Source organism: Penicillium solitum (assembly GCF_028829755.1).
Source record: "Penicillium solitum strain IBT 25940 chromosome Unknown utg000001l_segment0_segment0, whole genome shotgun sequence".
Lineage (NCBI taxonomy): Eukaryota > Fungi > Ascomycota > Eurotiomycetes > Eurotiales > Aspergillaceae > Penicillium > Penicillium solitum.
The window spans coordinates 2427656-2450465 of record NW_027072121.1 but is presented as its reverse complement, the minus strand read 5'-3'; the positions used below and the strand labels follow the sequence as shown (position 1 = coordinate 2450465).

The window sequence follows — 22810 nt, the reverse complement described above, 5'->3', positions numbered from 1 at the left end:
TTTTTCCTATATCCCATAGTCTCAGGGAATCGCACACTGGAGATTCATGATGCTAGGCCGTCTATTCAACATCCCAGATGCCAATCATGAGGTGCACGAGGTGCAAAAGTGCAATGAGAACCTTGGGGGTGAATGCACTGTCCTCAGACAATGCAGCTGATTCACTTATAAAACCCCCATCGATGGACATCGTCATATCTTCATTTCTTGTATAGAGGGAGAGAGAGGCAAAGTGTTGACCGCCAACCCGTTGATTGTCAGTTACATCACCGTTTCCGTTTTCTTCAACTCCCCACGCCATGTCTGCCAACGACCTCCGGGGGTGGGTGATGAGCGCCGTCTCAGGCGTCGGTGAGTGTTGCCTAGAATCTTCGAAAACTTCATCACTGATTGTCTTTAGCATGCGTCCTGGGTTCCTCCATCATCTGCGTCGATGTGCTGGTGCGGGTGCTTTCCCGCCGCAAGAGCTTCCAGATAGCCAACAGTAGTAACTTCCTGTCGGCATCATTATGTCTCAGTGCTGGAGTTATGGTGAGCTATCATTTTAAAACTGGAATCAATGAATTATACTAATTCAAAGTAGCTCTTTACCTCCCTCTATAGCATGCTGCCCACCTCAAAGCAATACCTCACCCGCGCCGGCTTCTCCCCCGCCGCATCTGCATATACTTTGATCGGTCTATTCATAGCCGGAGTCGCAGGCATCCAAATAGTATCCGCATTTGCACACCGATATATCCCATCTCATGTTGTCGACTGTGCCCATACCCATGACGAGTCGGAACCTGATCCCGAGCACGGCGAGCAGCCCGCACACGAGGACCGTGTCCACGACCATACAGACAGACATGATGAACGAACACCGCTATTACGGCCTAATAGGCCTTCTTCATTCAAATCAATGCCAGCAGTGGTACAACGGAGCCAACATACCGAGCCGACCCCCAGACGTCGCGAGACCATGCGGGCAATGCTAGCGCGTCACATTATGTCGCTCATGGGTGGCGTAAAACCTAACTGCGATAATGACGGGCCTTGTTTTGGGGTGTCTCAGACCTGCGGCCAAGAATGCACCAAAGTGCTTCCGCCATCCAACGGTGATGAAACCGCGCGACCAGACCCGCTGCATCGTGAAAGCATATCCGTGCCGCTAGAACCGGAAATCCAGCGCGCGGAAACTGACCTTAGCGATGAACATACACCTACTGCACAGGAAGGGGGATATTTTGACAACATCTCCGCACAGCACCACATGCACCCATGTGCTTCTTCGTCAGCTTCATCTCAGATCATAAAACCACATTCAAGTGATTCGTCCCGTTCGCATTCTGAGCATCATCCACATTCGGAGCATCATGGGCATCTCGAGGAAATTGGTTCTGAGCGTCCCAAATCTGCCGGTGGCAACCCCCACCACCATCACGTCCCTAAAAATGCATTCCTCTCCATTGGACTCCAGACCTCACTCGCCATTGCTCTGCATAAGCTTCCCGAGGGGTTCATTACTTATGCCACCAACCATGCCAGCCCAACCCTCGGTATGACAGTATTCCTAGCTCTGTTTATCCACAACATCGTGGAAGGCTTCGCCATGGCACTTCCGCTCTACCTAGCCCTCGGTTCCCGCTGGAAGGCAATGTTTTGGTCCAGTCTTCTAGGAGGCATTAGTCAGCCAGCCGGTGCTGGCATAGCTGCCCTTTGGATTTGGAGCACTGGGCAACACGGTAGCGACGATGTCATAGGTCCCTCATGGGGTATCTATGGAGGTATGTTCGCCGCCACCGCCGGAGTCATGACTTCAGTTGCATTGCAACTTTTCAGCGAGGGACTCGCTCTCACCCATCACCGCGGGATGGGAATCGGGTTCGCTGTTGCAGGTATGGGTTTGATGGGCCTCAGTTTTGCATTGACTGCTTGACCAGGGTTCGGTCCTGGTGATCATTTTCATGCGCCTGGTGTTTGATCCTTTGTGGCCCTTACGGCTGGCATGCATACGCGCACATATTGGGTTTTTGCTTTTCACTACATTCATTCAACATGGCCACGGTGTGGTCCTGCACAAACGGGCAAGGTAGGTGCATACTTGGACAATACATGTATTTCTTATCAACAAAACTGCTACGGGTGTCGAACACCGATGTGGTGGAAGCACAATTGCCTAGTACTATTGGGTACTCTATGTACATTCTTTGTGCAGATAATGCATTATTAGATTTCGAGATGACTTCTCTCCAATTCATAAAGTACATCATCACGGATAATCTAGTTCTACATAGACATTATCCCAACTAAAATCACGCAAATATGGTAGAATCAAACCATTTGTAACGCATCCGTGTGATGTTCCTTTCGTAGAGACCGTACAAGTGACTATTTGCACATAGTTTCCAATAGATCGTGACATTGCTGCGGTATGGACAAGGTATACAATTTGGTCCTGTAAATATTTTCAAAACATCCAAAAACGCCAACATAAACTCAATAAATCCAAATATTAGATATACCTTTCAAATTCCCCGGTATACTCAGAGAGCCTGCACCGAGATACGTCTCTGAGAACCACCACCACCCAATCCAGCACCACTAGTCTCACGCAGATGATTGCGGTGTGTCTGACCCTCCTCCTCCATATCCTCAACATCAATACTAAACCGTCTAGGCTTAGACCAAACACCAAATTGATCACCACCATTAGCCTCTCCAACATTCTTAATCTGCTCAGACTCCACACCAAAGCGATCCGCAACCGACTGGAACAGCTCCGCATGCGCAGAAGCCCGACTCGAACTCTGACCCGCTCCCAAACGAGACTGGGAACGACGCAGCAGTTCCATATGCTGCGATGCGGTATCAGCAGCACGGGCATGGCCCTGTGCCCCGGAGTCGCCGAGCAGGTCGTACAAGATTCCCTCGTGCAGAGTCGCCGCAGACTGGTAGTTCTCTGATGCTGTGAACAGCGCCGAGAGAAGCTTGGTCATGTCCAATGTGACTGGGTCACAGCTGCCCCATACCTGGCGCAGGTTGTAGCAGATGGCGCGACAGAGCTGGATGGCGGAGTCGACGTTGCCACGGCAGAAACGAGTTTCCACTAGTCGTCGACCGATCCAGACGACCACGTCTGGTGTCCAGGTGCGCTGGACAATTCGGGAGGTCCAGAGTTGGGTGAGGATGGCTTCGAGCTCGTCGAACATCTCGTACTGGCCCAGAAGGGTGATGACGTCGTTGAGGTGGTTGAAGGGTAGGTCGACCATCTCGATGCCCATGGATTTCGAGGTTGACATGACATCTTCCAGGAGCAACTTCGACTTGATGGACATGTCTTTGTAGGTCTTTTCGTCGGTGCACTTGGTTGCCTTGTGGCCGCTCAGGAACAGGCAGAGCTGGGTGGCGGTGTTGAGGCTTTCCTGGTTGTTCAGACCGTCGGTCAGGTGCAGGAATGAGTGCAAAACGCCTGTCAGGATGGTGGCTTCCTGGAAGCGGGTGGAGTTGCACAGGTCACGGACGAGGTTGGTGGTCGTTGTGAGGATGTTCATGTTGTAGTTTTCTCCGTGAATCTCACGCAGACAGATCTGGTAGAACTGCTGCACGACTTCCTTGTCGGCGACCTTGGTGGCAGACAGGTTGGAGCAGAAGTACTCGTACAATTTGTCCTTGGTGTCGTTGGCAGGGCGAACTCGCTTCTGGTTAATCTGGAGATTGTATAGCTGGTGACCAGCGATCAGTGTGGGAACGAAGTCATGGCCAGAGAGGCTCTTGGAGAAGGCCCGAGAGTTCCTCATCTCACGACTCATCTCGTTCATGATCTGGTCGTAGCTCGCACGTCTACCGAAGACTTCCTCGAAGGCAGCGACGAACACGGCGTCGCGACGATCGCGAAGCTCCGTGGGGGAAGCTTCGGAGCTGTACACCACGCGTTGGCGGAGTTCGTCGAGGAGGTTGTTGCCGCCCTCGATGAAGCCGCATTCGAGGTAGATACTTGCGATCCGACGGGCCCAGTCAGCAATTGTGTCAGTGTCACCGTCGGCATGCAGCACATCGGTAGAGTAGGCGTGGAGAATGGCGTTGCCCTGCTGAACAGAAGAAGAAGTTCCCTGTCGCGAATGGGCGAGGGCAAGTTCACGGAGCCACGAGAGAGTCGTGGTGGAGAAGTAGCCCTGGTTCTTCTTGGCCAGCTGGAACTCTTCAGTATAGAGAGAACGGGCTTCCACGGTCGAATCATGCTTGCGCACGAACAGCTGTGCCAACTTGTGCTTGAGGGTGATAGGCAGCGGTGTAGTCATCTGGTCGAGACCCTTGGACGACTGAGAAGGAGCCACCCAATCGCTGGTTTCCAGAGGCAACTTGTACAGCGAAATGGCCTGGTCAATGTGTGCATCGCTGGACTCACACAGCTCGGCAAAGAGCAAGGTAGCATTGAGTGTCTTCTCGCTTGTTGCACCGTGCACATGGCGACAGGTCATGACATACTCAGAGGCAACTCGGTACCGCTCGGAGAAGTCGGAGCTCTTGTGGGTAGTCAAAATAGCCATGTAGCCCAGGTAAGTCTTCTCCAACATCTTGTCCACCAAGTCATGATCATAGGCCTCCACCTTGTTGTCTTCAACAACCAGGGTCGGCCAGAGATACCGGTAAACATTCAAAGCAGAATCAAACTGTCCCTCCTTCTCGTAGAGCTTGATGAGGGCAATTGCAGCGTCCATACCCTCTGGGGCAATTACGTTCGTGCGGGTAGTAGCCTTGAAGATGCGCTGGTAGATGCTCTTAGCCTCATCGTTCATCTCGAGACGAGTTGCCAAAGCAGCCTCAAGATACATGTTCTCGATGGTGTGCTCGTGGGTCTCTCCCAGACGAGTGGCCAAGAAGTTGCTCATGGTATGAAGCAAATTCAGTGCCTTGGTGAACTGGTAGGTAGTCTCGTGGAACTCGACAACAGCCTTGGCAACGGCAAGCACCGACGGTACAGGGGCTTTGTCAGAGGCGATCAAAGAACCAAAGGCGTTCTCATAAACAGTTGTAGCTTGTTCCAGATGCAGCCTGCGGAAGTGGCAGTAGGCCAAAACCAAAGCCAGGTCTGCCGCAGGAGGTGCCAGCTCGTGCGAGAACTTCTGGTGAGATTTAGCCTGTTCGACGGTGGGCCAGACATGCTGCAGAACAGCCATCGCGCATTCACTAGCTTGGATCCATTCTCCCTCACGCACGTAGATACTGGCAAGGTTGTGGCACAAGATCAAGGTGGTGACCGTCATGTTGTCGGGACTGGCCGAGATAACGTCCAGTAGCTCAATCAGCAGTTTGCGGTCCCGAGATGACAGAGAGGGTGCATCCTGAATAGAGACTGCATTGGCCATGCTCTGGGCAATTGAGAGCGCCAGAGCGGTAGACTCCTCCGAGTACTCTTGGTGAGTCTCCTTGTAGTAGCGCCACATGAGAATTGACAAGGACCGGTCGAGATTGTACATAAGCATCTCCCGAGTCTCAGCACGGAGAAGGTGCACGCGCTGCATCATCTCCTCGGAGTGAATACCAGTGACCTCAAGATCTGCAACCAGTTCACGGATAATGACCTCAGATTCATCACTTCGGCCCTGGCGGCGGAGGAACTGGTAGTACACAAGGGCGACATTGGATTTCTTGTCCATCATATCAACCGAGTCAATATCGCGCGAGTTGAGACCAGCCCACAGGCTTGACAGGACGGCCTGGGCATGAGCCAAATCACCCTGATCCTCGTACATCTTAGCCATGTACAGAGTGTAGGCAATTCGGCGCTCGTCGGTGACCTCCATGGTGCGCACCATATTGTCATACTTGGTTCTGGCAATATCGCGGCTCATCTCGTCGCTTCCAGTTGTCGAGAAGTGACTGGTCAAGAAGTCGGCAGTCTCAGACGACTGACGCGAATTGGTACCGTACTTCTGAAGAATCTGCTGGTAGAAGTGCTTCGAGATGTACAACGCAGATTGATTGTCGTTGCGAGACTTGTACATGCTGACGATCATTCCAAGGTACTTGAGGCGTTGGTTGAATTCCACGCCGGTGATCTCGGAGTCGGTCAAGATCAAGTACTTCATGATGTCTTCCTGCTGAGAGGTGATCGTGCCTCTGTCGGAGAATGACTGTATCATCATCTCAGAGCATGTCAGGGTAATCGGGTGTGACTGGCCGAGAAGCTCCTGGCTGAGCTTCCACGCCTCGTAGCAGGTCTCATCGGCGTGGCTGGCATGAGCCAACTTGGACACGCGTGCGCTTAGGACCAAGCTTTCTAGCAGAGCGATAGACTTCTCGCCGAGAACCAAGCGGCGAATGTCACTCGCAAGTCTGTAGAGCTCCACGACACTAGACCGAGTGAACTGGGACTCACGGCAAGTCAATTCGAGACGCGCGAAGAGAACGGTGGCAGGCATGAGCTTCTTGAAGCTTGAATTGAATTGGAACTCTTCGTCATCGCTGACCAGGGGCGAAGAGAGAAGGTGTGACAACCAGTATCGTGCGGTGTACTCCAAGACGACATACTTGTCGAACAGGTGGTTGCGCTCCTCGATGCCTAGCTTGTCCATCGAAACATCAACCTCCTCACGCACACCTAACTGCACGCAGGAAAGACACCTGGTGAGCAAGTCGTAGTGTGCATCCTTGAGACTGAGCTGAGACTGTCCACCGGATGATTTGGCCTGCTTGATGATATGGTCACGAATGCAGGTATGAGCGAAAGAGACCACGCCATCACGGGTCATGACCAGCGGGCTCAGAGCATTCAAGGCGTCATAGCTACTACTGGGTTTATTGGATGAGTATCTGGGGCCCTTGGGGTCCACATTCAGCAAATGCTCAATCTCCTCGACCAGCAGTGGTCTCTCCGCTGCTGCGAGCCAGGAAACAATATTGACAGTACCCTGCTGGTTGAAGTCGAGGGTATCGGAGTGGAAGTCAATAAGTTCTGGCATCGACTGAGGCAGAGCCTGAACTGACGCAACAGCCTGACTCAAGGTTTTTTGCTGTTTAGCATGTGCAACTGCCATTTCAGCCCAACTGAAAGAGCCCTGAGAACGGGCCACAATGGTAGACACAGCGGCTTGGAGTTGGTTGCCCTTGTTGGTGTCAAAGTTGGCGGTAGATGCAAGCATCTTGTTGACATACGCCACAAGGTCGGTCTTGGTCTGGGAGGTCTGCAGGGTAAACTGCTGAACGCCTTTAGAGCTGGTCTTCAAGGTCAGAGGCCGGGTGAAAGCGATCATCTTAGATCCAGCATTCTGCTCGGAGAGAATCTCGGAGAAGCGATCAAGGCAGGCAATGGCATTGGAATGGCCGCCCCTGATCTGGTCGATGCCGTCAACCACAAACATGTACTGGATGTTCGTAGCAAGACCAGCACGAATACCTCTCCAAAGGCTTGCTTCAACTTCGTCATCTCCAGCGCCGTCGATCGCTCCTTGGGCGGCTCTGGCGACTTCAACCAGGATAGCCTCCTGGGTCTGCTTGTCACTGACAGAGTGGTCCAACATTTGGTGAAGAATGCCCTTCAAAATGCGGAGTGGCAAAGTAGCGACAGGAATATCAGCACCTTTACTGGGTTAGCTCGCAATTCAACAAAATAGGAAAATAGGAAAACTCACGGATAGTGTACGGGATAACATTCCAGCTATCGTGTTCAGACGACTCCTGTAGTCTTTCGACAGCCCATTGAGCCAGTGCACTCTTTCCTGAGCCAGGGCCACCAGAAATCAACATCACAGGGGAGCTCGCGAGACTGAAATCATAGAGCGTGTTGTTGAACCACTCAAACGATCCCTCAGCAAGCGAATGAGCGCGAGAGTCGAGGATAAACTGGAGAGGGCGGTCCTGCACTCCCAGGAATTGACGCAAGCTACCCAGCTCAGGCGAGGCGAAAATCAGGGCGCTGTCCTGAACGAGCTTCGCAGTGTGAGCATCGACAACGCAATTCCAGTGGGTAGAAAAGCGCTTGGCGTAAGTCACAAAAGCGGCATCAACATTGCGTCCGATAATTTGATCGGACTCTTTGCTCTTGAATCCCTCAACACAGCTCATGGCCGTGCTGCTGACCATCTCAAGCAAATCCGCGAAGACAGCGGCAACATATGGCTGAAGTTCAGCAGAAGATTTGTACGCGGTCTCATACTGCAGAAGCAAGTAGATACCGACGGCGACCCGGCCATATCGGCCAAAGACGCTCTCGAAGACATCCGTGTTGTCCATATCAGACTATACAAGTAGTTAGTATTCATATCCAAAAAATTTCACAGGCCACCTTAACTCACCTCCAAAAGGAGGATAGAGAATCCCCAGATGAGCGTTGCCGCCTCATTGGCAGCAGGCGCGAAGACTCCAACGGACTCCCGAAGAGCGTCGACTGCATACGCCAGTCTAGACGCCCATCTGAGGCTGCAGTCAAGTCTGCTACCATCATGAGGCATCCAGCGGAGACGTTCAGCTGCAACAGCATCAAAGAAAGCATCAACGTTAGGGCTGCGCTTGCTGATCTGACTGGCAGACAGGCCCAGTTGAGCCTTGCACTTCTGGGACACGGCCTGAACCTTCTCCTGGAGGACAGTGACCTTGTAGCCACTGCCACTCAGCTGTCTGACAATGCGCTTCGAGGTCACTTCATTTCCAGCGCTGGTCTTGGTACCGGAGCTAGCTTGGGTGGCTCCATTGTTGAAGCCGCCAGTGCTAGAGGTACCATAGGCACCAGCCTGTCGATTCCCTGCTCCACCAGCAACGCCTTGGTTGACTCCGCTGTTGTCGTTGCCGGATAGGCCATAGCTACTGTCTTGGCTAAGTCCCAGAACACCTCCACCGGCGATGCCTGATTGGTTTGATCCAGTGGCGCTGTTATTGAACAGAGCGCTGTTTGTCTGGCCCGTGGTGGTAGAACGCAGGCCACTTGTTTGGTTGGACCCACCGGTGGAATACCCTGTGCTTGTCGGGGTCTTAGGAGTGATGCCTCGATCGGACACCGCACGGGCATAAGTAACACCTCCCCTGTTCGTCTGGTTTGAGGCGGCCAATCCTTGTCCACTTGCATAGCCACGTTCTCCTGCGGTGGGAGCAACATGATCATTTGATCTTGTGAAAGTAAGATCTTGCGCCTTGGCTGCGTTGTTCCCAGAGACGGAATGTGCCTTGCTCCGTTTTCTGGTGGTAGAGGTCTGGTTGGTGGCTCCTTTACTCGTACCATAGCCAGCGGTAGCACCAGCGGTAGCACCAGCGGTAGCACCAGCGGTGGCAGCGGCGGCGGTAGCAGCTTCGCCTGTTCCTGCTTTCTGGGAAGGCTGAGAGCCCTGTTGATCAAGTTGCTTTTTGTCGATATGGTATTTTCCAACGTCTTCATCGGCAGAGTTCTTGGAGAGGTCCTTGCCGGTGGCCCCATCGTCGAAGGCATCCGGGCTGATGTTGTCATAGTCGTGGAGCTCTTTTTCAAGGGCTTCCTCGCTATAATCACCTCCAGCGACGGCTTTTCCAGCATTTCCTTGGTTTGAACTGGCCGTGTTGTCGCTTCCTACCCCCGCGAAGGCAACCTGGGGAGCATTATCGGTTTCTTGGCTGGATATTCCTTTGCTGCTGGTCCCTCTCTGGACAAGAGTCTCTCTACCGGTCGGATTGTGGTAGTTCTTTTCTTGGAAAGTCCCCGGCATGGTGATGGGGCCCTTGCGGATGTCGTAATTGGGTTCGAGATCTCCAGCTAACACGCTGCCTTTGCGGTCATATTGCTTAGAGCCAGTGTCTTGATTTGCTTTGGTGCTGTCGTACTGTTTCTGGCCAGCTTCTTGCAGCTTCTGGCCAGCTTCTGGCTTCTCGCTGCCCACCTCTCGTTGCTCCACCTTCGTGTCGCTAGTAGAGGGGTTGCCAGTGTTATCTTGGCCAATGCCTCCACTGATTTTCTTCCCAGTCTCCTGAACATTCTCCTTGTTGAGGTCTTCTTTGTTCATTCCAGCGACACTGCTCGATGCTCCGCCGACGACTCCTCCAACAGCTCCTCCGGCAACTCCTCCGCCAACCCCTTGGCCAGTCGATCCTTTGGCGGGTTGACCTTGTGTGCCAGCTTCTTTGGCGCCATTGAAATTTCCTTTGCTGACTTCATCGCGGGCAGATGAGCCTTTATCGAGGATATCATTGGCCTTGTCTCCCTGTTTGCTAACTTCATCGCGGGCGGATGAGCCTTTATCAAGGACCTCATTGGCCTTGCCTCCCTGGCCAGTCGATTCTTTGGTGCTTTGGCCTTTAGTCACGACGTCTTTCGCGCCTTCGTAATTGCCATGGCTGACCTCATCACGGATGGATGAGCTTTTCTCGAGGATCCCCTTAGCCTTGGCGAACATGTTGATGGGTGGGAAATTGATGCGTGAATATATTAACAATAGATGTATTGATAGTAGGTGGATCGTAAAAATAAAAATTAATCAAATAATGTCATTCAGTCGTGTGTGTTCAGCTCTCAAAAGTAGAAGATAGAATACAAAAAAGGAAACCGGTTCAGGATTGGGGCCCGGGGGGTAGCTAAATAATATTAGGAATTATCCCTTCTCCTCATTGCATCATGGAGTAATTTCGGTGGTATCTGAACTGGAGCAAGCACAGGTGAGTGCATAGGGTAATGCTCAGTATGCAGCTGAGCCATCGCATGCCTTTGCTTGGATATCAAGGCCCGCAGCCCGATCCAAGAAAGCAATGGGTAGCTCGATGTCATGGTACAGCATAATATCAGAAGTCGATGATGCTCAACCAGAGATAGGAAGTGGGATAAGTGGATCTCCCAGCAGTTGATGTCTACTCCAGGTTTTCACGCTTTATTCTCCAGTTAACGTGACGGAGTATCATAGCCTGCAACCTTTGATTCTTTTGCATCTTCTGCTCCAACTAACACGTAGACCCTTCATTGGATTGAGTCCTGCAGTATCACAATATGTAAAAAATCAACTCCAAACGGTCAAGAACTTGGAATTGAGTTTAATCGATGTCATGCAATGTGTGGGGTAGAGACAAGGAGTTTGAGATAATCGGGTCCGATTTGAACTCAATCGCCCCTAGGCGATACATTTCTCCACTGTCTGACGATTAGACATGCCTGGATATCTGCTCGTTGAGTCCCATCTTTAGCTCAAGTGGGTGTGGAGGTCAGGATTGAAGTTGGCTACTGGTCAATATCCCCTTAGTCATCTTGCGCTTCCCCCATAACCTTAAATTAAGCCGTCGATCCGTGGGCGTCTCGGCTGTGGAACGTTCAATCATATTTGCCAAACATGTTCGCAAAGTCATGATTTCCGGATGACCCGGCATTGAGTTGGTGAGGTCATGGCTCTTTGTTTTCTCAGATCATTATCCTACACGACCTCGGGAACATCCGTCATTTATGTCATGACGTCGAGCTCCGAGTCATGTGGAATTATCTCTCGTTACTTCTCAGTTTAAAGGAGCTTGCCCCTAGCATTAGGAGGTGCTAGGTACAATGTGAACCAATACGTCACGTGGGGGTGGGGGGTTATAGGAAGATTTTCGTGGAAGCGTGTCTTCCAGAAGATGGACACTATCTAAGCCTATTCTTCTACCATTGGCCACTACCTTTATATTGTCCAGGGATGGATCGAAAAGGGCTTTTGCCCCCTTCAGGTCCCACGAAATTCAAATCAATCCTACTTACTGACTTTCTCTAATCTCTGCATATTTTTTTCCCTTTTACTTCAGCATTTTCAAGACTTATTCAATTGCACTTCCTTCGAGTGTGTTGCCCTAATCAATATAACAGACACTACTCGCATCACATGTTATACATAGAAAAGACGTCATACAAGACGTGGGCTTTTCTTGACTTGCGGCCAGTTATCTTCGTCCTTCGCTATAACTTGGGAAGAGAAAAAGACACCTAAGAAGACATCCAAAAAGACATTGTAGTAGTATCACCATAGACATAACGTCCCTAGCATCATCCTGAGCCAAATAGATCAAGTTTTGCAATTCCCTGTTGTCAAAGTAAGAGGCCGACTACTGTTGTTGTTGTAGGTACATAGTATAAAAATTGAAAGGCTCCATCTCCAACATTCCCTTAAACCAAGCTAAAGCGGAAAGACTCGCCAGTTTCTATTAGCCCCCGCACCTTTCATGGCGCGGGGCCCCCGTTATGCGACACGAAGGTTGGGAAGTTGAGGACTTGGACTATATACTGGTGAGCTCTGACAGCTGTGGGTGGGGTAGGCGGTTTTGGTATACTTCGATGTGCAGTCGCTGCGGGAATTATACTACATTATTGTCGTTGGGAGGCCAACAGAACAAACTGCAGAACAAACCGCATAGGGCTGAGTCCCACCATGGAAGGGCCCGCCTGATGCATTCTACAACTCCAGTATCAGCCCTGCAGAGGTATAACTGAATAAAAAGAGCAAGCTCTATAGCTCTAGGCACTTTCTCAAGATAACCCGAAAAGCATGGAAAAAGAGGCAGAGTCCATCTCTGGATCGGAAATGCAATTCATGAAACAGCCTATGAAATGAGTCGAAAAGTGACTCTGAAGTCTAGCCTGCGAGGACTGCCCGTAGGCAGCTCACATCCAGCCACAGCTTTCCATCCTCAGACCGCCATGGGTATTCATCCATTTCCGCGAATCAACCTCCAAAAAAACCCATTGCCAGCAAAAAAAAAATTCAAGTGAAGACGAAGAAGCGTGATATCATCCGTACAAGTACCAGCCGTATCTGGTGTGCTTTCGTTCGTTTGGGCCGTGGTCGTGCCGTGGTCATGCGAAGATTTTCATCGTAGAACTCGACTAGCCGATCGCGGCTCAGGTGGTTGTTTTAACGACTTGAATAATCTATTGGCCGGGGTTGGGGTTCATCTGCATTTCGCGACTGGTCAGCCTTTCTGTCCTTCACTCTCGATATTCGTGGTGGGTGGTCGTGGATATTTCGCGAAATGTGCGTTGTGTGTTGCTGTGCGTTGTGGGTGGGTGTGAGTCATTCGATATGTACCTTGCGCTTGCCACCGGTCATGGTAACGTTGACGAAACGGCGAGTGTAAAGAATACGCTTGTAGGCGCGACCCTTGGGGTTCTTCTTCTTCTCCTGGGGCTCGACCTGGATGCAAAATTGTCGTTAAAAGACCGGTCGGGTAGATGGCCACTGCGAATCGTGTATCGCGTGGCGTTGGCTGGAAATCGAAGAGAACTCACCTTAGGAGTGGCAGCCTTGACCTTACCGGCACGGGCGAGAGAGCCGTGAACCTTACCCATGTTGGATGATTGACGTTGATGAACGGGAGATGGAAGTGGTTTGGTGATGAAGCGATTCTTGAATCTCGATTGGGAGTGCAAAATTGGGAGTGCGACCTGTGTGGGGCGGCTTAGCGAGTGCTTTCGGTCCGGATTAACTCAGCCCGTGTGGGGTCATGTGATGTGAGGTAAGTCGGTGAGGTAAGCCGGCATTAAGGAGTCTTGGCAATGGTTTCTCCGAAGTGTATGGTGATAGCCCTGGAGAACTTACCCGGTGTTACAGTAGTGAGAATTGGGTAAATAGAAAAGAAGAAAAATGGGGAAGGGGCAAGCAGTTGTTACATATTTATGTTCCCAACCGGATTTTACGGACTCTATGCAGCTCTTACCTTGGGACCTTCCAAGATTCGTCCATGGCAAATAGCCTTATGACTCAAAGTCGGGGTCTCTTTTTGGTATCACGAGTAATGTACATGTTTCTCCCCAGCGCTATGCAAGATTAGGTATTCCAAAATGACACGGATGCAATAGATCCGGTCCACATTTTGGCATACATTTAGGCCCCCTTCGATTTCTCCTTGGCAGCAGCCTCTTCCCGTTCTCTCTTTCTTGCCAGATACCGCTCTTTGGCGCTGGACACATCTTTCTCGGTCTTGTGACTGCGACTCTTTTCGGCAATCTCCTTTTGCTTTGCAGCCTCGGCCTCCTCTTCTTGTCGTGCACGCTCCTCATATTGGCTTGCGACCATGTCGGTCTGTCGAGCCCGCTGGGCACCACGGGCACCCTGGTAACCAGCACCGGCACCTGGTCGTCCGGTAGTAGGCCGTGAAGCTCCTGCTTTCGCTGTAGATACTTGAGTTTTCGGTTTCGGTGCCACATTCAATCCTGCAGACAACAACTGGCGCTTGTCGACAACTTGGCCCTCGTCATTCACAATAACCCGAGCTCCATGAGCATTGAGATCATCCGCCTTCTGAGCATCCGTCTTATCCTCTTTATCCTCCATCTCCTCGATGATCTCGCCTGCTTTGATACGGCGGGCAGTCTCTTCTGCAGCCTTCACGACCTCCTCGTGCTGTGCTTCTCCTCGCGACAGAACGTCCCGGTAGAATCCAATCATGCCGGAGCCGCCACTCTTTTTGCGCCGTTCTTCTTCTTCCTTTTCGCGGCGTGCTTCCTCTTCCTCTGCCTTCCGTAGTTCCACTTGCTGCGCCTTGTAGGCAGAGGTGACAAATTTCTCCTTGTCCTCGAACTCATCACCTTCGGCTTCACGCTCCCTAGCTAGCTGGCGATCCTTAGCTCGCAGTTGATCCCGTTTCCGGATCTCCGCACTCTGTAGTAAGTTCTGCATGTACTTGGGTGTTTCGCTCTTGGTTTCCACTGAGGCCTTGGCGGGTTTGGCGTGCAGACTGTCGTATACTTCATCGTATGAGTAGATCAATGGGTCGAGTTCTTCAGCTGCCTTGGCGTGCATGTTGCTGCTATGCATTGACGCGAGATTGGTGTATTTCTGGGAAGGGGCGGCTGGCTTTTTCGACTTCGCCTGGTTCAATCCAAGATTCATTGCGTCTTGTTGCTCTTTTTCTCTTTCTTCATCTTCATCCTCATCATCTGCAAATAGCGAGTTCTTGCTGAGCGGTTTGGCTGTTGGTTTCGGACCGCTTCCAAATTGAATTTTGCGTTTCGGCGGTGGCCCTGCGCTTGGCGGGGGTTTCTTTTTTGTAGCTGGCTCCTCTAGCCCTCCAATCGTTGAGATTTCGATTGCACCATCGCCAGTTTGTTGGTCTTCATCTTCGGAGCCGTCGTCGAAGATGTTCTTTCTTTTCTGCCCGTTCCCCGGTTTCTTTGCTGCGAGACTTTTGTTCGCAAGGTTCAATCCGTAGGGGAGATTTGCCGGCATATTGAAACTCAGGTGTTCCAATCGGTTCCAAAGCTTTGTGTGCTCGGATTAATAGCAACGACGTTGGTATGTTTGGCAGGAGGTGCTTGTCGAAGTCAAAAGTTGCGACAGCGATCGACCGCGATAAAGCCGTGGCTGGTTATCAGTAGTCACGTGCTGGTGACTTTTGCGGGGAGATCGGAGCATTTGAAGTATACGAACTACCAAACACAAGGTAATGTTGGTTAGGATATTAAGAGATATTGTTTATATTTTGATACTCTATGTATATACTCGACTGGTTGTATTACCAAACTCAAATATATTGTCAATACTGTTAGCAAATTCATTTCTAGGTTACAGATGCAAAGATATATAATAGCTGAGAATCAGTTTTGGACAAGATATCAGACCCAAAATTTCTTTGAAGACAGCGTGAAGGTCAACATAAACTAGTTCCAAAATCCAGAAGCTCGCGCTCTTATAAAATATCTTTCAATATTCAAATGTATCAAAAGTGTATACATCATCTTCATGGAAGCTCAATTCTTATCAGCCACGTGATGGCGGCCGCTAGTAAAGCCACAATCCCCAGCTCCTCGACTGTCCTCGGGTCCATCTCAACCCCGAATAATCCAAATCTACTCAAAATGTCTTACTACTTCACTATTCTATCACCCACCGACACGCCCTTGTTCAACATTGCCTTTGGCACATCGAAGGGGGGTGGTGATGGCATTGCCCGCTTCCGCTTCCCAGAGACAGCGCAGTACATGAACCAGTTCATCATCCACTCAAGTCTGGACATATTGGAAGAAGCGCAATGGACCAATGGCGGAATGTGAGTATGATAAACTATTTCAAGCCTCAAATTGCTCCTGCAAACCGGCTCAAATCCCTGAGCTTGAATCCCCGAGTGTCATAAACACAGGGAATGTCCAAGCCCAATAACCGCGCTTCACGCCCCACATTAAACATCCAATTCCCAGGCTAACATTGTCGCAAAAGGTACCTGAAGCATATCGACACCTACCCACCGGCAGCAGCCTACATCACGGCCTTCCTCACCCCAAGTGGCGCGCGCTTCCTCCTCCTCCACCAACCCCCGCATCTCCCCTCTTCAACCAGCTCAAGCAGCGGTCTTGGTTCCTCATCACTGCTAGGCACAGCAGGATCCACCACACGCGCCTCGTCCAGCTCCATCGCTGCAAACCCGACCTCGCCGCAGACCGAAGAGGCCGTGCGCCAGTTCATGAACGAGGTATACGAGAGCTATGTCAAGACGGCGATGAGCCCGTTCTATAAGCAGGGAATGGAGATCAAGAGTCCTGTTTTCAGAACACGGGTTACTGCTGCAGGGAAAAAATGGCTGTAATCTGGCTGTCCCTTGGTAGTTTTAGTTCATGAGCGTGGCGTTTCTAGGGCATGTATTCTTTTTGGGGGTTGATTTTTTCTCTGTATCTATTGCATTGTTTTGACTTGCTCTGCAGAATAGAGAAACAAGTTTACAAGTCAACGATGGGGTCGATAATCTGGTGTGGTGTAATACAAACAAAAGTGTGCCTGTCATTCTTAATTCAAAACAACCAATTGAACTAAAAGCGCAAATGACTATTGTTCTCCACCTAAATTGGTTGGCAAAAAATGACACTATCTGGGATCAACGAAGTCCCTGGCTCGCTAAAACCTAACAAAAGAAGAGGCTCGAAAAAGAAAAAGCAACGAGTATGCGCACTGCAGTATCTCAACAGAAAAGAGATAACTCCAGTCCCAAACGCCGGGGAATTTCCTTCCAATCCCAGCGTCCAAAGCCAACCCGCTAAAACAAATAGTACATACTTAGACGGTCATCTGAGGAGCCAGCTTCTTCATGGTGACGGTTTTGAAATTATCGACAGCGTGAATGACGTCTTCCAACTTGGAAACAGTTCCAAAGATTCCGCCTTCCATTTGAATCGATTGAATAGTGCCAACGTGTAGCGAGGGCTCAGCGGCTGCAGTGCCGTCATCCAAGACGACACAGTCGAAGCCACGGTCATTAGCTTCGCGCATGGTTGTCGAAACGCAGACGTCGGTGGTCACACCAGCAATGACGAGGTTTTTCACTCCCTTGTTGCGAAGGAGGAGCTCAAAATCGGTGTGTGCAAAGGCACCTCGGCCGGGCTTGTCGATGACTGGCTCACCAGGGAGAGGATACAATTCATCAACGGTGTCGTGGCCTGGTTCGCCACGGATAAGCAGACGGCCCATGGGACCGGGGGAACCAATTCCCAAGCCGGATGCATTATTACGAGACCGATATGCCTCACGGCTCGAGAGAGTAGATAGATCGGGTCGGTGTCCTGATGTGAGTTAGTAAAAAGATACTGGGAGCTAAGCGCAAGACACTAAGTACCCTCGCGAGTGTGGTAGACCGGGAAGCCCCCAGAGCGGAAAGCATGGAGCAATCTTTGCAGACGGGGAATCAAAGCCTGCGCGCCAGAAATATCATAGCCCTGATATCCCATGTATCCTTCAGGCAAACAGACTAGGAGAAAATCAGCCAGATGATCCTCTGATAGTGACAATAGTCTGAAATACTTACAGTCCTTTTGCATGTCAATTATCACAAGCGCAGTGGTGTATGGGGTAAAGGAAGCATCGTGGGGCCAATCATAAGGGATGGCCGGCAGCTGGCCCTTGCGGACCTTGTGGTGAGGCACCTGTCGCGGCTTCTCGATAATAGGGCCATGGTTGTGGGTCGCATTTAGCACCGTCAGGGTCCAGATACCTGGAGAGCCGGCCGCGACTAGCATAAAAGGACAATCCATCAACCGCGAGGTTCTGCGACGCTTGCGCGTTTCCTCAGTCAGACCATTCCGTGGCCGATAGTGGCCGCCACGATCACAACGCAGCCACACCTTGGCAGTGCGGCCAGGTTTCTTCTCTGTGGGCGTGCTTGATGACTTAACAACCACATTGTAGCCATGTTCCTTGCCATGGTCCTGGACTGCGGCGAGAAGAGATGCTCTGTAGACATAAGTTGTTGATATTGGTCCTATTAAGCAAGGGGCAATGAGATGAGAACTTACTTATCAGGGTATGTTCCCTCCGGAGGGGGGACCAATTGCATTGCCAGTTCTGGAATGTCTTGAAGGTCGCTGGGCGCATCATCAAGGTTGAGATCGGTTGAGTCTGCCATGGTGATAGATCGGGTTGGGCCTTAGCCTCACTAGAGGGGATCTATCTAAGGGACGGAAACTGTAAGTTTAGATGTCATACCATCCTCCCCCGTTTAGCCGATGCACCTCAACACTGGGGTAGACAGATGGAGCTTGCAAATAATCGGGGATAAACAAGTGCGTGGAAGCAAACAGGATGATCAGCGATCTTAAGAACCGCGTGCGTGGGCATAGCATCCAGGGTAGTGTCTAGAGGTAACAAACACATGTTCTTAGAGCTTGGAAGCTCGCAGAGGGTTCTAAAGCAAATATTGAAAGACAGATAAAGCTACTTACCTCTCCGACTTGATTTCTCCAGAGACCTAAAGACTGGAGACTGGGGACTGCTGAGTCCAGATCACGGGCTGAGGTCGATCAGGATCACTTTCAGCTCCAATGAGGCTTAGCTCCATATTGATGCCTTAATGTTCCTTATGTTGCCTGGGGCAGAAAGTCTCTGCCTTAAACGCGCTAAAAGAGCGGTGGGTGGCTGAGCCCAGATCTACCAAATGAGGACTAGCGTACCTACCGGCCCCCCCCCTGACGACCGAAACAACAACACCGGTTTCTCCCAGCCCGATCTAATCTAACCCGCTTTTCGACACGAGGCGGGTCGAAGGTAACCCAGCTTTGCACATCTTAGCTCGCCACATCCCTCGAACTTCTCTTCCTCTCTGTGGACGGACAAATCACCAGGCACCGCAACCAATCCCTTGCGTCACCGCCTCCGCGAGGGGCTCTTATCAAAACGCACGGTTGTTTACATCGGGCCACCACACAGCATATGAGTCTTTGAGAGGGGCTGGAGCGATCTGTAGGGCAAGACAGCCTGGCGTGCAGTCTCCACTGACTTTCGCCAATTTTGGACGACACCCGTCGTCCAGACATCTTCTTTGCGACCGGTCCTCTGGGTGCCCAACGCGAGAAGATGCCGGCCGTCGAGGAGTCACCTTCCGAACGGAAGCACACGAGTAGCTCTTACAGAGATGAACTGGCCCATTACAAATCCCAGTATGAGCAACTTGAGGCGGAGCTTGCGGACTTTCAGTCCTCCAGCCGGGAGCTGGAGACTGAGATGGAGAAGGACATTGAAGCTTCGGAAAAGCGGGAACGGCAACTGAAGGAAAAGCTCGACACAATGCGATATGAAGTCGACGAGTGGAAGGTAAGGGACCATGCTCATTGCTCGCAATTTTTCCGGGGCTAACATTGCGTTGGCAGACCAAATACAAACAGTCGAAAAGCGAAGGCAACTCTGTGCAGAACAACCTGCAGAAAGAAATCACCACGCTGCGAGACGCGAACCGCACTTTGCAGCTCAAGCTTCGAGACATTGAAGTTGCCAACGATGACTACGAGCGCCAAGCCCGAAACACCACCTCGTCCCTGGAGGACATGGAGTCCAAATACAACATCGGCATTGAGCGCGGGGTCTTGCTAGAGGAGGAAATCAGAAACGGGGAGCAGGAGCGGGAGCAGCTGCGCATTGACAACCAACGTCTCCGAGACGAGCTGTCGGATCTGAAGATTGAGGCCGAGATCATCCAAGAGAAGCTTCGAAATACCGAAGGACATGGGATGCGCCGCCGAAAGCCTACTCCTTTGTACCATCGCAGCCCGGCAACTCCACAGAGTTTGGAGATCTTTGACCGTTCGCCTGGCACCGCTACATCTTCCCCAGTATTTGCCACGCCCCCCGCTAAACCATCCCTTGCGTCGTCCACCGCTACCCCACCTTCGCCCCCTATCTCCGAGTCGTCTGTGAACATGCGCAAGTCAATCAACCCCCATGCAAACTCCACGCCTACATTCCCTCGACAGAGAGCCGCTGGAGCAGATCCAGTGAACTCTAGAACCCTCCATGCTCGGACTCAACCGCGCCCCACTCATTCACGAGCCACATCTCTCGCTTACAGCAATAGCGCATATAGCACCGGAAATAACAATGGCAATGGCAATGGTCGGTCTACTCCCTCTATGTCGATCTCGTCTCGCAACAGTTTGACGAGAATGAACACCTCGCGGCCACCAGGGCTTCCCAAGTCTGGATCACTGTTCCAGATCCGTGGCCTGATTGGTAAGATGCAGAAGCTCGAAGAGCGCGTCCAATCGGCCAAATCGCGACTGCCCGCCCCATCTGACACCTCCTCTCGTGGATCCCCTCGTTCTGGATCTGTGATCAGCGACACCCCAATCGTCCCCTCGTCGATCACTGTTCGCAGGAATTCTCGCAAGCGACTGAGTAATAGTAGCCTTGGTTCCTCCGCGCGGGATAGCGAAAGCACTCCATCTTACCCCCCACAGGGTCGTCAGTCATTTGGACGGACCGGCGAGAGTCGTCCGAGCAGCCGAACCAGTTTCTCTAGCCGCAGCTCCTTCAGCCAGAGTGTGCACTCGGGTGTCCCTGTCAATGCCCGTCCCGAAAGTCGTTCGAGTCGTCCCGGGGCCAAAACGCCACTGGGTCACTACTCGACAAACCCTTTGACAGAGGGTCGGCGGCCTCGGTCATCTCTCAGCAATCACGCCGGCCAACTCCCTAACATCGCTGGCATGTCCCTCATCGATGAGGACCAAGACATTCTTACGCCAACCACCTCCCGCATCTCCCAGGAGATTCCACCGCCTCAACGGCCATCCGTGACTACCACCCCCACCCCCATAGTGAAGAAGCGAACCATTAGTGGCATCCCGGCTCCCCGAAGCTTCAAGACTAGCATCGGACCTGGTGCCATGCCGCCGCCCAATAGGAAGACCCAAGTCAGTGACCTGGGAGAGACCTTTTAGGTCGTCTGTTTCGTGTTTAGTATTTATGGAATTTGCACGGGGGGTTTAGTGAACGGATGGTTTGTGCGCTAGGGTTATTTTTCCACGTTTGTTTTACATACTTCCAAGATTGACTTTGATCGACTGCATTTTACAACAGGAGTGGGGGGTGCTTTCCGGCAGACCGCCTTGGTCATATCCCTTCCTGTACAGTTTTGCATGTTGACTCGTCTCGGACCAGCCAGGCCTGGTTCCTCTGTGTGCGATGTGGCCCCCGGTTGATTCTGGGGACGTTCTAAGCTGTGTCTCAGCCATTGTCTTTTCATTCAAGATCCAATAATACCCATGATGTTATTTAACTATGCCCCAAATTATAACATTGTATGATGTACAATACCTTCCTAAGGTAACTCCGTAGGTTAAGTTGAGGGTCCATTTTGGCAGAGTTGAGTTGTGATGTAAGATCCATGGTTTGGGGAATAGGTTGAGTTGGGGATCTGGTGATCATGAATATGATTGGCCTATGATCCTTTTTCTGTTGTACAAAGTACGCAATTTCCACCAAGGCTGATGTTGAATCATGCACGTTGGCCGAATTGGGGTAGCGTGGGCGCTCTCAGATTAAAAGTGGCGTAGACCGCCCGAGGTCGGGAGCATATCTTGGTGACCGAGTCTAGATCACCTTGAAGATATTTTACTTTGTATTTATATCTAGGTAGTATGGAGTACAATATGCCAAATAAACGATTTAACTTGGGAATCTTCCAAGTTTTAATAAGATTGACTCTTGAATGGTATGTGATAGGGAAGAAGAAGATTGCTCTCTAAAGACACTGACCGAATCGGGTGCCGAATGCACGGGTGCAGCTGGTGCCGGGACCCGTGGGGAAGCATCCAGAATACGGAGCACTCCTTAGTACTCCTTATAACTAGTGTACGGAGTACGGATACTACCATGTAGGGTAGTATAGATGAGATATTCCTACTATTACGGAGTATTCTCTAGAGGCTGGATTGGTTTTTTATCTAATTCTCTATTTTTGAAAAATCAATCAAAAAAACATCTAAAAGAATAAAAAGAAATTAAAAAAAACAAAAACAAATCAAAAATCGACAGAAGTGGTGGGCAACAAATTGTAGTGGAACCTGGCCCAACAAAGCCAGGAAGTTGGGGGAGCCCGTTCCTGGTAAGTACCTGTCCATACTGTTAATTATGCAAAGATACATGTGTCATCGGTCAGCTAGGGGAATCCATCATAGCCAGTTGGGATCAACTCCACTTGGGGTGGGACCTCCAGAAAATCATCGTCTCAGCAATTTTCACCCCTGGACTTTATTATTATTGGACTTGAGTTCTGAATCTCTTCAATTTCTACATTCCAATCTTAGAAATTTCTATACGGGTTTTGGTGGTTCCCGGTAAGTCTGACTGCATACCTAAATACTAGGTCTTACTGTACTTTCACTTCCGTTTGCGAACCCTGCAGACCGATTCCGCATTTGACGCTATCGTTCTTCAACCCCCGAGTTCTCCAATTTACTTGTGCTGACCTGGCCTTTTTTTCCCTCCAGATCTCATTCCTGACGCTTATCCTCCTTTTCCTCTCCCTCTCTCTTTACCTCACCTTTTTTCTGCCTACAGCCACCACTCGGGCTGTTTCCGCCACTTGTACATTACCGACTTTTTAATCAGCGCTGTTGCATACCGCGCGAAACCGAAACTTCAATTCCTTATAAGGCAGTCTGACCTGT

General features: G+C 51.0%; 8 protein-coding genes across 8 annotated transcripts; 4 read left to right on the top strand and 4 right to left on the bottom strand.

Moving 5' to 3' along the window:
- Nucleotides 1–299: 299 nt before the first annotated feature.
- N7455_000924 (Zn(2+) transporter ZRT3) lies at nucleotides 300–1918 on the top strand (the record flags this gene model as incomplete). The annotated part of the gene is made up of 3 exons (XM_040959696.2): nucleotides 300–351; nucleotides 401–531; nucleotides 584–1918. The coding sequence occupies 3 exons, from the start codon at nucleotides 300–302 to the stop codon at nucleotides 1916–1918; spliced, it is 1518 nt and encodes a 505-aa protein (XP_040809792.2).
- A 607-nt stretch (nucleotides 1919–2525) lies between these two features.
- Nucleotides 2526–10337, bottom strand: N7455_000923 (uncharacterized protein; the record flags this gene model as incomplete). The annotated part of the gene is made up of 3 exons (XM_040959714.2): nucleotides 2526–7561; nucleotides 7614–8220; nucleotides 8277–10337. 3 exons carry the CDS (start codon nucleotides 10335–10337, stop codon nucleotides 2526–2528), a joined length of 7704 nt encoding a protein of 2567 aa, XP_040809852.2.
- A 2101-nt stretch (nucleotides 10338–12438) lies between these two features.
- On the bottom strand, nucleotides 12439–13631 carry N7455_000922 (40S ribosomal protein eS30; the record flags this gene model as incomplete). Its single annotated transcript, XM_040959755.2, has 4 exons — nucleotides 12439–12844; nucleotides 12978–13082; nucleotides 13178–13346; nucleotides 13606–13631. The coding sequence occupies 4 exons, from the start codon at nucleotides 13629–13631 to the stop codon at nucleotides 12821–12823; spliced, it is 324 nt and encodes a 107-aa protein (XP_040809845.2). The 3' UTR covers nucleotides 12439–12820.
- A 141-nt stretch (nucleotides 13632–13772) lies between these two features.
- Nucleotides 13773–15116, bottom strand: N7455_000921 (splicing regulator NSRP1-like domain-containing protein; the record flags this gene model as incomplete). Its single annotated transcript, XM_040959737.2, has 1 exon — nucleotides 13773–15116. The coding sequence occupies one exon, from the start codon at nucleotides 15114–15116 to the stop codon at nucleotides 13773–13775; it is 1344 nt and encodes a 447-aa protein (XP_040809820.2).
- A 542-nt stretch (nucleotides 15117–15658) lies between these two features.
- On the top strand, nucleotides 15659–16470 carry N7455_000920 (TRAPP subunit TRS20; the record flags this gene model as incomplete). Its single annotated transcript, XM_040959750.2, has 2 exons — nucleotides 15659–15936; nucleotides 16104–16470. 2 exons carry the CDS (start codon nucleotides 15659–15661, stop codon nucleotides 16468–16470), a joined length of 645 nt encoding a protein of 214 aa, XP_040809815.2.
- Nucleotides 16471–16934: 464 nt separating this feature from the next.
- Nucleotides 16935–18276, bottom strand: N7455_000919 (cysteine hydrolase family protein; the record flags this gene model as incomplete). Its single annotated transcript, XM_040959689.2, has 4 exons — nucleotides 16935–17437; nucleotides 17491–17622; nucleotides 17680–18104; nucleotides 18167–18276. The coding sequence occupies 4 exons, from the start codon at nucleotides 18274–18276 to the stop codon at nucleotides 16935–16937; spliced, it is 1170 nt and encodes a 389-aa protein (XP_040809836.2).
- Nucleotides 18277–19223: 947 nt separating this feature from the next.
- Nucleotides 19224–21079, top strand: nde1 (nuclear distribution protein NudE; the record flags this gene model as incomplete). The annotated part of the gene is made up of 2 exons (XM_040959697.2): nucleotides 19224–19460; nucleotides 19517–21079. 2 exons carry the CDS (start codon nucleotides 19224–19226, stop codon nucleotides 21077–21079), a joined length of 1800 nt encoding a protein of 599 aa, XP_040809844.1.
- A 1090-nt stretch (nucleotides 21080–22169) lies between these two features.
- On the top strand, nucleotides 22170–22747 carry N7455_000917 (uncharacterized protein; the record flags this gene model as incomplete). The annotated part of the gene is made up of 2 exons (XM_065603903.1): nucleotides 22170–22477; nucleotides 22507–22747. Exons 1-2 carry the CDS (start codon nucleotides 22272–22274, stop codon nucleotides 22745–22747), a joined length of 447 nt encoding a protein of 148 aa, XP_065462394.1. The 5' UTR covers nucleotides 22170–22271.
- Between the last annotated feature and the right edge of the window lie 63 nt (nucleotides 22748–22810).